Source organism: Anser anser (genome assembly GCF_964211835.1).
Source record: "Anser anser genome assembly, chromosome: 20".
NCBI lineage: Eukaryota > Metazoa > Chordata > Aves > Anseriformes > Anatidae > Anser > Anser anser.
In genome coordinates this window covers 11,432,572-11,448,688 of record NC_139741.1, presented here as the reverse complement: position 1 = coordinate 11,448,688, position 16,117 = coordinate 11,432,572, and the positions used below count along the sequence as shown (strand labels likewise).

Below are 16,117 nucleotides of genomic sequence, written 5' to 3'. Positions count from 1 at the left end.
AAACAAACAGAAGGAAGCTTTTTGTGCAATAGATTGCGAGCAAAGAATCTCTTTGGTCAAAGGATACCACATGCTACAGTTTACATGGTTTCAAGGGCTGACTTCAGTCAATGGAAGAGAAATCTAAGATTTAGTATGCTGTATCGACCCTAATCCTTGAGTTGAAAATATTTGGAAAGTATAAGGAGGAATGCCCTGTTCTATTTGCATGCCTTGTTCTTGCTCTTCCTTAAGCATCAGATTACAGCTATTGCCTTGAGACTTGACACTGTGCAAGTCGGACCTTTGATCTGACCCAGCAGAGCTGTTTTGATGTTCTTATATTAACACTGAAGGAATTTGTTCCTCCTCTGCTGCTACACAGAGGAATAAAACCGTCTTCTCTACACGGACAGTATTTTACCATTAAGCTTGCCTTGAATTACATGGCACTGAGCTACTGAAAGCCTTGGAAGGCTTCCAGATTCAGGAATAAAGAAGACAACAAATTATGTAGGAGCCTGATGGAAGTACAAGCATAGAAACCTTCCCTGGAGACTTCTACACCTGCCGTGATCCCAGGCCCTGGAAATACCACTAGACAAGAGACAATCTTGCCCCTTTTGAGGATGCGGAGGACTAGTAAGAGAAAGAATACTTCTAACAAAAAGAGGGAATCTGTCAAACCAAAGGCCTAATTAGTCCCCAAATTCCTCTTCAACACAAAATAACCCCCAGTTATTTAGCCAGTTAAATTCCAGAGAACTGGACCAGGACCAGCATCGTGATTCTCACCCATTACACACATAAGGGGGCCTCAAAACCAAAGCACCTTCCCCCCTCCATACAACTCTGGGGCTCTCACAATTAATTCCTCTGTTCTAAACAAGAAAGTCTGGATCACAGATTTCCAAGGTCTTCAACAAAGGAAAAATATACTTCTAAAAATGCAGTTCCAAAGTTTCCAAAACTGAAAACATTTAACCTGTGGTCAGCAGTTAAGATAATGAGTGGACACTCACTAAGGAGCATGGCCAGCTCTGTGTACACTAGCACAAGGAAGGGCTCTTCTCTGTGCAGGGCTGAGCAGAACGGCCTCGTAACTGGCTCAGTCTCTGCAGAAGCCTGATCAAAACATACACTTCTTTCTCTAAATATATACCCAAGAGGAAGACGACTGATCTTTATAACATTGAGAACAATAATGGCAAGTTTCTACCAGCTGAGGATTTCAGAGATAGAAACTTAGGGGAAGGCATCAAAACGCTGATAACACAACAGTACAGTAGTCTTGTCATGTACACAAAATGAAATACTGGGTGCCTACATGTGAACTAGGTCTCATGCCACAGAAACGGATGCAGTACATTTCTTGCTTTTAGTTTGTTTTCAAAACAACAATGACAAAAAGGGCATGTATTTGCTGCCTTAACACAGTAAACATCTAGAATGCCTGTCAGTGATTATTTTACAATTTTGTGCACAGGGAGGACTGGGGTGCAGGTGAACCACAGTACAATTACAACCTAAATGCTAAATACCATTCACATGCAAATAAATTATGCTTTCCACAGAAAAAAAAATTAGTAATTGTTTATTGGAAACAATCTAACCATTTATCTAAATTTTAAACAGAAATCTTTGCTTTCCGTGGCAGTTTTTAAAATACTCTTATTTAAAGAGTAAAGAAAGTATGTTATAACCTAAAAAAGCTTCCACTTCATCACCGTGTATACTTCTGCTCTATGTATTTTTCCCATGCAAATGAGCAGCCTAAGATGGCCATCACAGACTAACATGCTCATTAACAAGGGATGCTTTTTTATTATCTTTTTAGAAACAACAAAACACACCAACAAAAAAACACAATGTTGCTTTATCAAACAAATTCTTCGTTGTCCATTAAAATCCTAATTAAAGAACTCTTTAGTTCTAAGAGTGCAAGAATACTAAAAAGTTACCAGACCAGCATTAATATTGAATATAATTATCTCAAAAATATGCTGCTTTATCTCTCTTTACCCCTTACCTTCTGTGGACTGAACCGCTGTCCTTCCTGAACAAACATTACTGAGGATGGAGTTGGGAAGTGATCTTGTTGTTCTCTCAGTTTTGCACATGCTTCCTGCATGGTCACAGGTTCTTGCAGTAGTCGAGCTGCACCACTTTCTACTGATGCAGAGTTACGGAGAGTGTAAAGAAATTCAGAAGGTTGTGACAGAGGACAAGTCATTTCTTGATCTGCCCCCATCACAAATGACGTAATGTCTGAAGCTACAGGAGTAAGAGGTTCCAGTTGGCTCTCCTCATTTGAAGAAGGTGGATCACTGTTCTCAGTATCAACTAGCAGTGGTTGGCTTCTGTTGGACCGAGGGCTTGAACACTGGTTCTCCATAGGTTCCACTTTCACCATTTCAGCTTTAGGTGTTGAATGCATTTCATCAACAATCTGAAACACGGCTTCAAGATTTACTTCTGTCTTCTTGTTTTCATCAGATGTATTACATGGCCAGTTAGAGGGTAGAAATTCAACTGCATAAGGCGACTGCATTGGAGGACTCTGGGGGAAACAAAATAGAGTGAACTTCTATATTAAAAAAAGGTACAATAAGAGGATGCGCATTGGTTCTGTAATGTCCTGTAAATGAACCTGAGCAATCAACATAGTGTTCATATAGACAAGCTTTCTAGTTTTTGAATGTTATTTTCAGTTAAATCAGGAGGTTTAATTACAAAAAGCTACGACTTTTTCTTATTTTTCATTAAACACCTTACCCATAGCAAGCTTACTTTCTTCTATTCACTGTCTGCCCTGGAGAGAAAGGAAGGTTACCTAACAGTAGCTGGGTACTCTTTCAGATGCACTGTCTGCATACCCTCTTCATTGCAAATAAACAACATACACCCAAGCATTCAAACCAGAGACTTCTACTCTGAGTAGATCTGTTAGGTTACATTAGAACCATCCCCTTCACACGTGACATATGTGATAGAAAGGACAGAGCACATGTATCCGCCTTCAGTTCTTCTAAAACTCAAGCATGGCTGTTATGTATAAAAAACAATGTAAACCACATTTTTAGGAAAAAGGTACGGATGCTGTAAACGTGCATATGGACAACACAAATTGAGGAACTCACAGTTACTTACCAATAACATCTTTTTCCTCTTCTAGTGATTGTCCATATACACATTCACACAGTAAATGATTTCCAAGGATGCTCCAGTCCCAAATGAAAGGGAGTTCAGATACCTATGAAAACAAATACCATAGAATCGCCCTGTCACAGCCTCCAGTCCGGACACTCATATCATAACAGAGAGTCCCACAAATATATGACTTGAAGTCTACATAAATCTGTACAGAAGCCTTATGGATCTTCAGTTCAGAAACACCAATCTTTTTTCTTTTTTTTTTTTTGGTAGAATTCATCAAAGAACCTTCGAAGCATAAAGAAGGCAATGAAGAGTCTTCCAAAAGCAGCAGGTCCTACTCAAAGGAAATGATAAATCACATTTTAACAGCCAATACTTGTACTGCTATTTCTTCTGGAGATCATTCAGATTTAAAGGACATTAGTAGGGTAATTTCTTCTGACAAAAAGTAATATAATGATGCTGAACAGAAACTCGGGTATATTTAAAATACAGTCTTACTTTGGAAGAGATCTGGTAGGAACGTTAGACCTCAGTGTTGATTTTCCTCAGACCTTCTAGCTGAGGTAATGGCTATTAAAAAAGCTATGTCAATAGATTAATATAGAGAATAGGAAGCCACAGGACCAGGAAAGCCATATCAGATCAAATGCCATTCAAGCATCTGGTTTCTCAGCAGCATGAACACCAGAAGTCCCTGAAGGAAGTACCACAAAGAGATGAGACAATATCTTGATCCCTTCCTCTGGGTATATGAAGACAAGTCCTTTAGTGGACTCGCAGAAGTGCCGGTCTGCAAACAACCATACCCTTTTAGGGAGAAAAAGAAAAAAAGATAAAGCCTTAAATTTGAGATATTTAGGCTAAGAAAAATCTTCTCATCAAAGGCAAGTCACCTTAATATTTTTTAAGATATGGGTTTGAATTTAGTTACCTCTGTTTTATTTTTTCCAGTTGCACTTTCAAAAAATATTAACACAAGGTGTTTCTCTTTTGCTGCATGGTTTATTCGTAGTCTTAAGTAGCCAGGATTTTAAGAAAGATCTGTGTTAAAAAATCAACTGCTTAGGGATGAGACCATCTAAAAACACACACCATCATTTTGGGTGCACTGTAGGATCTAGTATACAATTCCAACAGAAGAAAATACCCACACACTAAGACACAGCGCAAATCCTTCTAGTTTACCTAAACATGTTATGACAGACAAGACTGAGAGGGAGGCAGCGATGAAACAGAGCAAAGTGACAAAGATTGGGAAGTCAGCACTCAAAAGACTAAAAGATTGCTGGCCATTTCAGCTCAAGAAGAAAAATGGGCTGATTCAGCAAGAGGGGTGAAAGGGAAGATAGGTATTTCACTTATTATAAGATTAATATAGCGTACAGAGAGAGTAAAATGCAACCGCACCTCCTCAGTGACTGGCTTGAGTCCTTGGGCAATCACTCAGAAGGAGTTGGGATTCAATTTCCTTTTGAAATAACATGGTTGGTTAACATTCTTGTTACAAATAGAAGTGGAAGTTTCTTTTCTTCTTTGTTCTCCCCTATTTATTGCTTCAGTTGTAGAACAATATTTATTGCAAGTGTAGAACTTGCTTCTGTTTTACAGGAAAATACCGACAGCTTAATAAAAATGCTAATAGCAACAATCAAATATTAGGGCTGCTAGTTTAAAATAAATGTGTGTATATACGCACATATATACAGAACACTAAAAACCAATATGTAGCCTCAGTTCACAGCCATGATAAAATAGCAGGGAAGTACTGCACTATTAGTTGTGAACTGTCAGAACAACTGTTGCAGGAGATAGCTGGAGTTTCCTCTCACAAGACTCTCACTTGTCCAAGCAATGGGACTCATCACATTGATCCACACCCTATTCCTACAGAGAAACCAAACGAAGAAGAATACAAAGCTGTACATGATGCCCAATTTCGTTAGCAGGAGTGTACAGAGTATAACACAAATCCCTGAAGCTGTTGATTTCAGAAACTTGACGAGACGCATACCCTAAGCAGCCATATAGCCACATATAACCCCTCACCTCTTCATGTGCTGACTCTCTGGAGCTTCTTCTGGAGTGCGAGCTGTGGGCAGGCAGGCATTTACCTACTGGCCTTCTCTGCCCACGTTCCAGTCGGGTCACCTAGCTCAGATGCGTACTCTACAGCCCAGCTTCTAGTACCAGTGAACCGAACCTGTCTTAATGTCTCCTGAACATAAAGTGACGTTCTTTGAAAGACTCAGTAAGGACTAGAATGAGGCTTAGGCTTTCTTGGTCAACAATTCCCATTTTTCCATCTGGACAACAAAGCACTGTCTTGATCCAAAGGAAACAAGACTGATAATCAACTTGTTGACTGCCAGTGTGCTGTCTCCTGGACTGGTCTAATCATTTCTTGGCTAACTTCAGCAGTTTGGTATAGACTTTGCCAGCGATAATAGACCACAGCATGATCAAACAGCCTAAAATGCTCTGCAAACCATCCTTCAGCAGCACTGCACTGAATTCCTGCAACTGGTGGAAGACACTACTAAGTGGCCTAAACCTCTTTTGACTCCACGCACTGTCTGTGGACTTTCTCCCTTAAAACAACTAGTTTTCACTGCACCCTTTGGACAGCATATTTTGCATCATCTTTCAATCTAGACCTAATAACAGCCATGATGTCTCTCTTGAAATGATCTGCTATCCCAAACACTGATCTCAGCCTTCTGAGACGACAATTTATTTGTTTTATTTGATCACTCAGACTTATTCTCGGGTCCTGCCTGGGAGGAAAAAAAAAAAAAAGGAAAAAAGAAAAGCTTCCACAACTCTCATAATGAAAGTGAGAGGACAAAGACACACTGTGTGCAAAATAAATACAAGAGTACCAAAGTCGTGATTGGTTATTTATAAGCTTACAACAACACATTATTCTGGCTGTAACCTGGCCATCCTGAATAAGCCTATATTAAAAGAAATCATGAATAAAAGACAAAGGTTGATATTTGCAAGACAGGAAACTGGATAATCAAGCTTGGGTAGGTCAACCTATTTTCAACACACATAAGCATAACTTGCTTTGCTTGTCCTCTGTGAGGAAAAAAAAAAAAGTACATGTATTATGCTGTAACACAAAAGGAAGCCCTTGCATTTTTACTTCAAGCCTTTTGATATTTGATAAGCCAGGCCCTCCAAAAGAGGTGTGTTTTCACCAGAGTTATATAAAGCATTTACAGTAGTTATTTTTAATAGGATACCTCTGTGGTGGGGTGGATTCCAAAAGACATCTTAGTTTTTCCTCATTTATCAAATGAGCCTAAGGACTGCAGAAAGTTTGGATGACAGAAAATAAAAAATAAAAATAAAATAAAAAAATAAATAATTTTTTAAAAAATGGGGTTGTTTCCCAGTGTTACTGTAGTATATTAAGAATTGCATTTTGTGCAGGCAAGGATATTCTTAATATATATAAATATATATATATATATATATAGACTTGTTAACTAAAACAAATTCTGGTGAAGCTGAGCACACATCTCATACAGAAAAAAACACTCCGCTGATCAGGACATCCACATCCACTATACTGCTACCCTGAAACCTATCTAGAATTACAAAACTACCTTTTTAAATATGCAGTGGTTCTTCTAAATAGTAAACTAAAATTTAATTTTACTTTCTCAGGTAGATAAGTTTTCAAATTTATGTCCTTTGCTCCAGAATCCATAAACCTACAGTCCATCCATACAGTTTCCAGCTTTCACCTGATTTCAGCATGCTGCACTCACCTGGAAAAAGCTGCAGTGGGCGTACGTCGAAGCTGTAGGACTAGCATAGCCAGTCAGAGGATCTATGTGGGTAGTTGGTGAGCAACACTGCAGTGCAGCTACAAGAAATCAAACACAGTTATCAGACTTCCAGAATTTGTGTTTGGCAGGCAGGGTTCTATTGCTTACTTTGGTTAAACATTTCAATAGTCACATAGCAAACTAACCAAATTCCAGAAATGTATTATTAACTCCTCAACAACTTTAAGACTGATTTATTCATATGAAGATATATTTGTTGTAATATATTATAACACGTACAAATATTATAACATTTTATAAATATATGTGTATTTGAATATATATTAAAATATATGAATATGTATGTCACAATCTTTTGCATATCAATATCACTTCTTTCATTTAGCTGCTTGACTTTTTCCATCACAATATAACATAGATAGGGGATTCACACAAGAAAACCCTAGATATTCATACATACACATTGACATTAAAGAGCAATTTTATTCTAAAAAGCAACTTTGTATATGAGGCAACGTTCTGCAGGTATAATTTTTGGTGACATGCAGAGATACTTAATTTTAAAGTAAAGGCATCATTTGCATCATGGATAATCTCTAAGATTTCCCATCATTCTGAGAAAAATAAATGCTTGATGGTATCATGTTTAGTCCAATGATCACAACAGGGACTAATAAGTATAACTTGAGGTGGCAAACAGATCAAGTTTATTTGCAACATTTGACATTTACATGGGATTTCACATAAGATAGTTGCTACCATAACCAAATGCGATTTTTTTTAAATCTATTCTTATTGCCCTGTTTAATATGATATTGCAGATTTTTTTCTATGATTCAAAGAAACAAACATGGGAGCTAAGCAACAAAGAAAGAGCTAGTGAACATCCTTCTAAGCAAGCATGAGATCTGGGTATGACTTGTAATTTCAGAAGCAAATTCTGAGCAACTTTATGATGAAATCTGGACCTCTTTCAGGAGAATATTTTAGGAACCATGCATATATCCATATATTCCATTTAGGAACCATGAATATATCACAGATCTGGATACTGCTAAAAACCTAAATGATACCTTGGTTTGGTAATATTTCACTCACTGGAAACTCCAAAGAATGTTTACAAACGCAAGAAAAACACCAAAAAAGCTTTTAAAAGACTATTGTAAAGGCGAGGCAAGAGAGCAATGACAAACAAGAGGTTTCTTGTAGCCCGTTAAAGTGACCCTAAGGAAAAGCAAACACATATTATAAAAACATTATTTTCTAATGAAAGAAAAGGAAGGATGTGAGGGCAGAAGTGCTTGTGAAGTACTAGGTAAGTGTAAATTATTAATTGCAGATTATTTTCTACAATATGCTACAAGATAAATGACAATATTCTTTTCACAGCTAGTAGAACTTAGGGCAAAAGCAACTCATTAATCAAACACATTTTTATGTTTGTAAATCAAAGTGAGGAGAACAAAAATAACTGTCTAGAGGACAAGAGACTGATGACATTCTGAATGTTTCTGAACTAGAGGAAGTGATATAAACTCAATGGTTTGCACTGAGAAGATTATTTTTTTTTTTGGTGGCTCACAGGCTACAACAGTGACTAGATCTAACAGCAAGAACAATGGCATTTGTGCAGTATCATGAGAGATAAACAATGAGTCAATTCAGAAGCAAGTCTACCATAAGACAGAGGTCAATTTTAGATAAGCAACATCATCATCCATGGTCAAAAAGGGAGATCCACCATTTATCCAAATAACTTAAAAAACATTCAATAAAGCATTTACTGACAGGCAGCATTATCAAAGGTAAAAATGTTGATTCATTTACAGTACTTCATGTCTTCATATTGAATTAATTCATTCGACAAACGTATCTGCTTCACTCACATGCTTTTGTCCTACATTAAAAGTAGTGTAAAACTGGAGCGAATAAATTTCCAAACTCTGTTGTCCAAGACATAGTTAATCTAGCCACACCCAGAAGAAATTATCAGCTAAAGCACATTTTGTTACTGGCTGCTATGAAATAGTTGACAGTGAGCACGTCTCTCATTCAAATACTAAGGAGACAGGCATGAACAGTATCTTAGGGAATAAAGGAATAATTACGGAATAAATTAAGAAAGAGATATAGTCCTTTTCAGCAAACAAGATGGATCAGCCTCAGAATAGGTTTAGTTTCTGTCAAAAAAGAGACATAATTCTGCCCATACAGGCTCTGGATGGAAAAGGAAAATTTCTCACAGTCTAAAGTACACAGTATGTAGAATATGAGCGCCAATGTACAAGAATGGAATTGCTGTCAGTGGGACACTGAGGACAAGCAGAGAGCAATTAACAGCACAGCTCACAGAACAAGGAAAAGACCAAACACTCTGCATGATGAATGTTCCTGCACAGAAGTCAAATGATCGTATTTCAATCATACTGAAAATATATTTGGATATCCAGACAGGTTGCAAAGAACTCAAGCAAAGAAATCAATACTTAAAGAAAAATATTTAGAAGCATATTAACAAAAACATTACAAGGAAACACACGTTATAAATCCTGACAGTTGAACAAGAAAAAATAGAAGGAAATATAATGGAGGATTAGTTGACATTGGATAATATATTATGGGGGCTGAGTCAACAAGAATGCTTTTCATTTATTTAAAAGGAAGTCACCCTTCACTGCCCTCTTGAAAGACCTGCAGCAGGTAAATGAACATGGGTAATGGTGATCTTCTTGATATGATACTTAGATTTCCAGAAAGCTTTTAACAAACTCATCATCAAAAACTCTTACAAAACCTAAGCAACAACAGCGTGAGAGGGAAGGCTGTACGTTTGAAAAAACAGTCTGTTTTAAAGACTGGACACAGAATATAGGAATAAGCAGTCACTTTTCACAGGTGAATGAAGCGAGCTGGGGAGGACCTGCACTAGAACTCATGCGGTTCATCATTTCAATAAACTACTTTAAAAATAGGGTGAGGGAGTAGCGAGGTGATGCTTGCTAATTGCACCAGGCTTTTCATGGCAGAAACAAGCAGCCAGCTATGGAGGCATGCAAAAAACCCTATGAATCTCCCAAAGCTACCACCTACCAGATAAAGCTCTGTACTTTGGTAAAATAAAAATTAACATCAGCTTGACGCTCAGGAGCTGTCAAAAAGACCCCCAAAATCAAAAATGGCAGGTTGTTAAAAGCTATTATAAAAGGGAATGGAGAAAGAAATAGAAACATTATTATTCCGCTGCATAAACCCATGATTCACCCACACTTTGACCACTGTGTATTATTTTTGATTTTACAACTCTATAAGAAAATAACAGAACTGGAAAAAGTCACAGGGAAGGCAACATGGGTGATGTACAGAGCACTCCTGAACAAACAGCCAAGCCAGGTAGAGAAATCCAGAAAATTCTAGAGAAATCTCCAATCTAGAGAAAATGCAACCAAGGGAAATCACTAAAAGTATTTAGAATCACAAATGGTGCAGTGAAGGGGATATCCATAGAGACACATTTACACATGTACGCACAAAGAAAACAAACTAACAGAGATTCAATTAATATTTAATTGGGTTAAAAGAGACAAGAAAAGGTGTCTTGCACAAAATGCAATTAAGTTATGAACTGAACTCCTTGTCACAGATCCCATATATGCAACAAGTCTACATTGGTTGGGAAAAAAAGACAAGTTCATGGAAGTGAAATCCACTGAGGGCTATTAAATTTGACAACTCATGTTACAGTTGATTAATACCTAAGGAAGAGTAAAAGAGTAGAGCAAACATGGACTGACGCTTTTCCAAAATGCTCCAACACTGCAGCCTCAGGGAATTACTGTCAAAGGAAATGATGAGCTATATGGTCATTTGATCTGATTAAGGCTAACATTCTCATCTCCAAAGCAGAGATCTATATTCTCTGCTCCAAAGCAGAGAGCTATTGAGGCATTCGCTAAATCCTGTTTTCTCAACATTGGCAAAATTAAATGAATTATATAAAAATAAGTAAGTGAAGTGTAGCTGGAGGGATGACAGCATTAATCTCACTAAAATCATTCTGAAGTCAGCTATCAGTAATACTAATGGAATTGATTCCAGGAATTTATGATACAAACATGATATTAGCAAAACTTATAGAACCAACCTAGTTGTTAGCAGTGTGGAAAAACAAGGAATGGTCTAACATCTAGCTGTTGGAAAATAAAAACCAAAAGCTTCTAAGATTCATAGAATCATGGAAAAGACCTCTAAGATCATCTGGTCCAACCATCACCCTACTGCCAATGTCACCCACTAACCCATGTCCCAAAGCACCACGTCCAACCTTTCCTTGAACACCCCCAGGGATGGTGACTCCACCACCTCCCTGGGCAACCCATTCAATGCCTGACTGCTCTTTCTGAGAAGAAATGTCCCCTCATTTCCAACCTGAACCTCCCCTGGCACAACTTGAGGCCATTCCCTCTAGTCCTATCACTAGTTACCTGTGAGAAGAGGCCGACCCCCAGCTCCCCACACCTTGCTTTCAGGTACCTGTAGAGAGCAATAAGGTCCACTCCGAGACTCCTCCTCTCCAGACTAAACAACCCCAGCACCCTCAGCCACTCCTCACAGGACTTGTGTTCCAGGCCCTTCACCAGCTTCGTAGCCCTTCTCTGGGCACAGTCCAGGGCCTCTTGTAGTGAGGGTAGTGAGTCCTTCTTGTAGTGAGGGGCCCAAAACTGAACACAGTACCAACAGCGAAAATTTGGCCTACACTTTGTACATCAGCGGACTTCCGAGGCCTGAAATCAACCACCCCACAACACCACCTCCTCCATAACAACACTCCGTAACAACAACTCCTATGAGGAGAGGCTGAGGACACCTGGCCTGTCCAGCTTAGAGGAAAGAAGGCCAAGAGGTGACCTCACCGCTCTCCACAGCTTCCTGAGGAGGGGAAGTGGAGAAGGAGGCACCAGTCTCTTCTCCCTGCTCACCAATGACAGGATGAGCAGGAACAGCATAAAGCTGGACCAGTCTGACTGGACATGAGGAAAAATTTCTTTACCGTGAGGGTGGTCAAACACTGGAATAGGCTTCCTAGCGATGCTACAAAGGATCCAATACAAGCATTTATCTCAAGTCTTTCAATCACAGGTCATATACACACACACACACAAATGATTACATAATCTCCTCAACAGATCAAGTTCCATTTTTTTGTCCAAGAACAGAAAAACAGTTCACAGACAAAAAATACACGTGAAGAAATTACAAAAATGTCCCATGGAAATCATGAGTCACTCCATTAAGCAAACTAGAAACCATTGCGATAAAATGGAAATTCTTATATACATCTCCCTCCCCTCGAGACAATATTATTTTAAGTGCTTTACAATGTTTCAGTAGAGAAGTACAAATCAATCATAATCTTTGCTGAAGACACGAAGGCTACAGCTATACCAGTAAATTAAATGCATCCAGATCTGTTCTCTGGCACAGACTCTGTTAATACCATTAAAATTTCTTACTCTTCCAAGTCAAAACAGCCACATCCAAACCGCCTGTTGGGAATGGTCCCACGCCAACTGCAAAACTTAGCAGAGTACTTTCCAGGCAGAGTGCTAACTAGGCTAGCAGTCTAATTCTAGAGTGGATCAAGACACCCAGGCTCTTTACCTGTGAAGTTCAATGCACTAGCATAGGCACAGACAGATATGCCTAAGTTCAGCCATGGTTTCAACAGAGGCATACCTTACCAAATGTATCTGGGAGTTAGAACCTAAACGTAAACAAAATCTGAGAACATGAAAATAGCTCTATGCTTATAGCTTGATGTATACCTATTTGCCCTGCATGATGTTCTAACAGCACATGCCAGCTCAGGAAAGTCCCCAAACAAATACAAATACAGTATGATCAGCAGCAGATCTTTTCCACGCTTGAACAACCATGGTAATTTCTCCAAAGATCTGTTGGAAATTGAAGGAAAACATATACCTCTCTATGTACTCAAGATAGCAACAGACATTGATAAACAGTGTTAGCAACTCACTGTGCCATAGGGGATGAGACTGACACTCCAGCTTCTTCCATTCTTCTCAAGCACACGCTACATGCAAAATACCAGGGAAGAACCCTGAAGACCACCTTTTCAGTGTGACCTTATCATGTCAGTTCACAAAGTTATGCTTAAGGGAAGTGAGATGACTTGGTTTTATGATGAGTACCAGTACCAAAGCTGTGCAGGAAATTATGGAAAGCAGCCGTACCTGTTCTTGTCAGATCAATTAACATGTCATGATGGACCTGAATGCAACAGCTGTGCAAGCTCTGATCCTTTACCAACCAAAAGACTGATGAGAATGAGGATGACATCCAAGGTCTCTTCCATAAAGGAAAATGGGAAATGTCTTAGACATTTAGGTGGGATTAATTGCATTACCGCTACACAGTCTACCAGTTTTCAAAACTAGGCATCTGTGCTCTCTACACCATTGATGAAGAAATAGGCTCATCAGAAAGATAAGAGTTGTCTTCCAAAGGTATATATCTAAGAAAGTTGGAATGACTCAACATCTGGGAGGTGCCTGTTTCTCTCTACTGACTATATATGTAATCTGACAAGCCCAGGCATATACAATTCAATATTATACATTCAGATGAATCTTAGGCAAGATGAATCCTACTACTAGTTTTACAAGTGCATTACTAATGCATCCAGTCTGCTTTTCTCAAGGGAAAATATGGTGCTATTTATGCTGTGTTAAAACACAGATGCTATATTTTCAGCTGCTTATTTAAGATATCCCTTCTGACTAACACGTATGTGAATTTTAAGCTTTACATATGAGAAAAGATAAATACATATTTATCTTAACAGAAAATGTACCATTCAGAATAATGTGACTACTCCTAAGCTCTCACTCACCAGAAAGGTTATCATATGTAAATGAACTCTACAGCCACAGATGTATTCAAAAGACATGACTGGACCTGCAGTATCAGGTGGCACCAATAAGTAATGTTTCTCACATAGTCTCATTGACTTATTTTTCATTATTAGAATACTCAATCAAGCTTCACTACATTTCTTTTATGCAATCCTACTACTATCAAAGGTTTTGCAGTTAGCTGAAGTTGCAGCACTAAATTCTTAAAACAACTATTCTCTAATACTAGAGAAAAAAATCCAGAGGAGCATCTAATTTTATTGCCTTTCCAATAAGGATCATAATGAAAAAACAAGGAAATCTTTTGGTTTCTTAAGTTAACAAAAAAATTTGAATATATATAGTGACAAACCTTTCGACAAAGTTCTACTTTGATTTAATGGCACTACAAAAACATTATGTTCATTATAAATGAAATGAAGAGAGTCAACTACAAGACCGGACATAGATTCTTTCGGCCTGTCACTTATGAAATACATACTTTAAGATTAACTGTCACTTTTCAAATAGGCTAACCTTGGTTCTGTGCTCTCAAGATTAGGGAAAGTAGACTTTTTCATGTGGACATATGAAAAAATAAGCTTTCAGCATTCTGTACGGTATAGTATACAACAAAAAGGATAGCAGAGAGATGAAGAGATACACAGGAAGAGAAGTAAAAACAGTGTCCAAAGTGGCAGTGAACATGAAGTGGTTTATAAAACAGTCAAATGAAATTACAAACCTTTTTTCTCAGAAGTACTAATGAACTCATTGGAGTTTTCAAAAGTCTCAGACTCCATACCTTTCTCTATTTTTGTTTGAATTACACCTTAATTTTCATACCTTGCAAAATTTGGTATGCTTTTATCATGCTTTCCCCCTGCTAATGATTCTGTCTGTACTTTTCCCATGCTATTGCAAAGGAGAGAAAAGATTTTTGAGCACCATAACTGATTTCTTCTTCAAACGTTTGTAACTACAGTGAGACAGATTAGCGTCATCCAGTTCCAGAGGTCTACGTATTCATGTCTAAATCTAACCTAGTCACACTCAACTCCTCTACAGTCAATACTGCAAAATAGGGTGGGATCACTCCTGTCCTGGTAGTGCCTAAGACAAAGTCTAACACAAGCTATACGAATCAAACCCTAGAGATGTCCATTTCCTTTGTTTGACTATAGATGAGGTCTGGGGGACAAGCTGAGATATAAGCATCTAAAATTCAAGAAGACGGATCTCAGCCTATGCTCTGTGTCCAGACAGAAGCAAGAAGTAGGGACCGTTTCCCACCTTAAGCTCACATTCTCATGTCACCCTGCTCCTTGGAGGAGGCTTAATAACTTGCAGCTTGTGATGTAGGCACTAGTCACCAGTAATCTTTATAAGCAGCACAGGGCAAGGAACATATGCCAAAAGTTCTTAAACCTTTACAAGCGTACGAAGGATTTGCATAACTCCTCAGAATCCTTCCTTGACAAGAAGTATGTAACGGAAAGTAGTGATTATTGTTTGAAACATGAGCTAATATTCTCTGCAGAGGTCGCAGAAGACACACACAAAAGATGTGAAGATTTCATTGTGTACTTGTTGGAGAAAGACAGCAGCCATCACATGCCGGATTTCTAAACAGGGATATCTGACTCAGTGAAGGTGCAGCTGCCAAGGGAGGAACAGGCAGAAAGTGAGAGTAATAACTGAGTTTTAATTTGTTCAAGGAAAGAGTCACTATGTTCTGAAGTTCTAGGGAAAGAAAAAACTAACAAACAGAAGCCCCCCAAACTACTGCATGTTTTATTCCAGTTCAAAGCAAGGACAGAAGAATAATTTGCTTCAACTACTTCCTAGGAAAAAAAAACAACACTTGGCTGTAGGAAGACTGAAAAGTTTAGCAGAAATGTTTTAGACAAAAGAAGGTAGTCAAGACTTTTGTAACTCTTCAGTCTTAAGTGCATAAAAATACAACGTTGAAGAAGCTAATAAGAAAAAAATAATAATAATAATAACACAGATTATGGACCAGAATTAAATTTTCTGCAGAAGACTTTTGACTGACCTCCAACTTAAAAAAGTTACTTGGGAAAACGTAGGACTGAGGAGTAGTATATTACTTTTCAACAAGTTATCAGTGGTTTAGTATCATCCCCCTCAGTTTTCCTTTATTTAAAAATAAATAAATAAATAAATAAATAAATAAATAAGTTAGGCTAACACTGACTAGTTGTGGACAAATACTTTTCTCCTCACCGTCAACAGGGAGGCTACATG

The 16,117-nt window shown here is 38.2% G+C and overlaps 1 protein-coding gene across 2 annotated transcripts in view; it reads right to left on the bottom strand.

The window, feature by feature from the left end:
- Positions 1–16,117, bottom strand: part of HSF5 (heat shock transcription factor 5) — a 28,699-nt gene that overhangs the window by 8,538 nt on the left and 4,044 nt on the right. For both annotated transcript variants that reach the window (XM_083806263.1, XM_083806262.1), the window contains exons 3-4: positions 6,918–7,015; positions 2,009–2,539 (exon numbers count right to left, since the gene is read on the bottom strand). In XM_083806263.1, the coding sequence (XP_083662389.1) occupies positions 2,009–2,539; positions 6,918–7,015 (629 nt within the window). The remainder of the gene's footprint in view (positions 1–2,008; positions 2,540–6,917; positions 7,016–16,117) is intronic.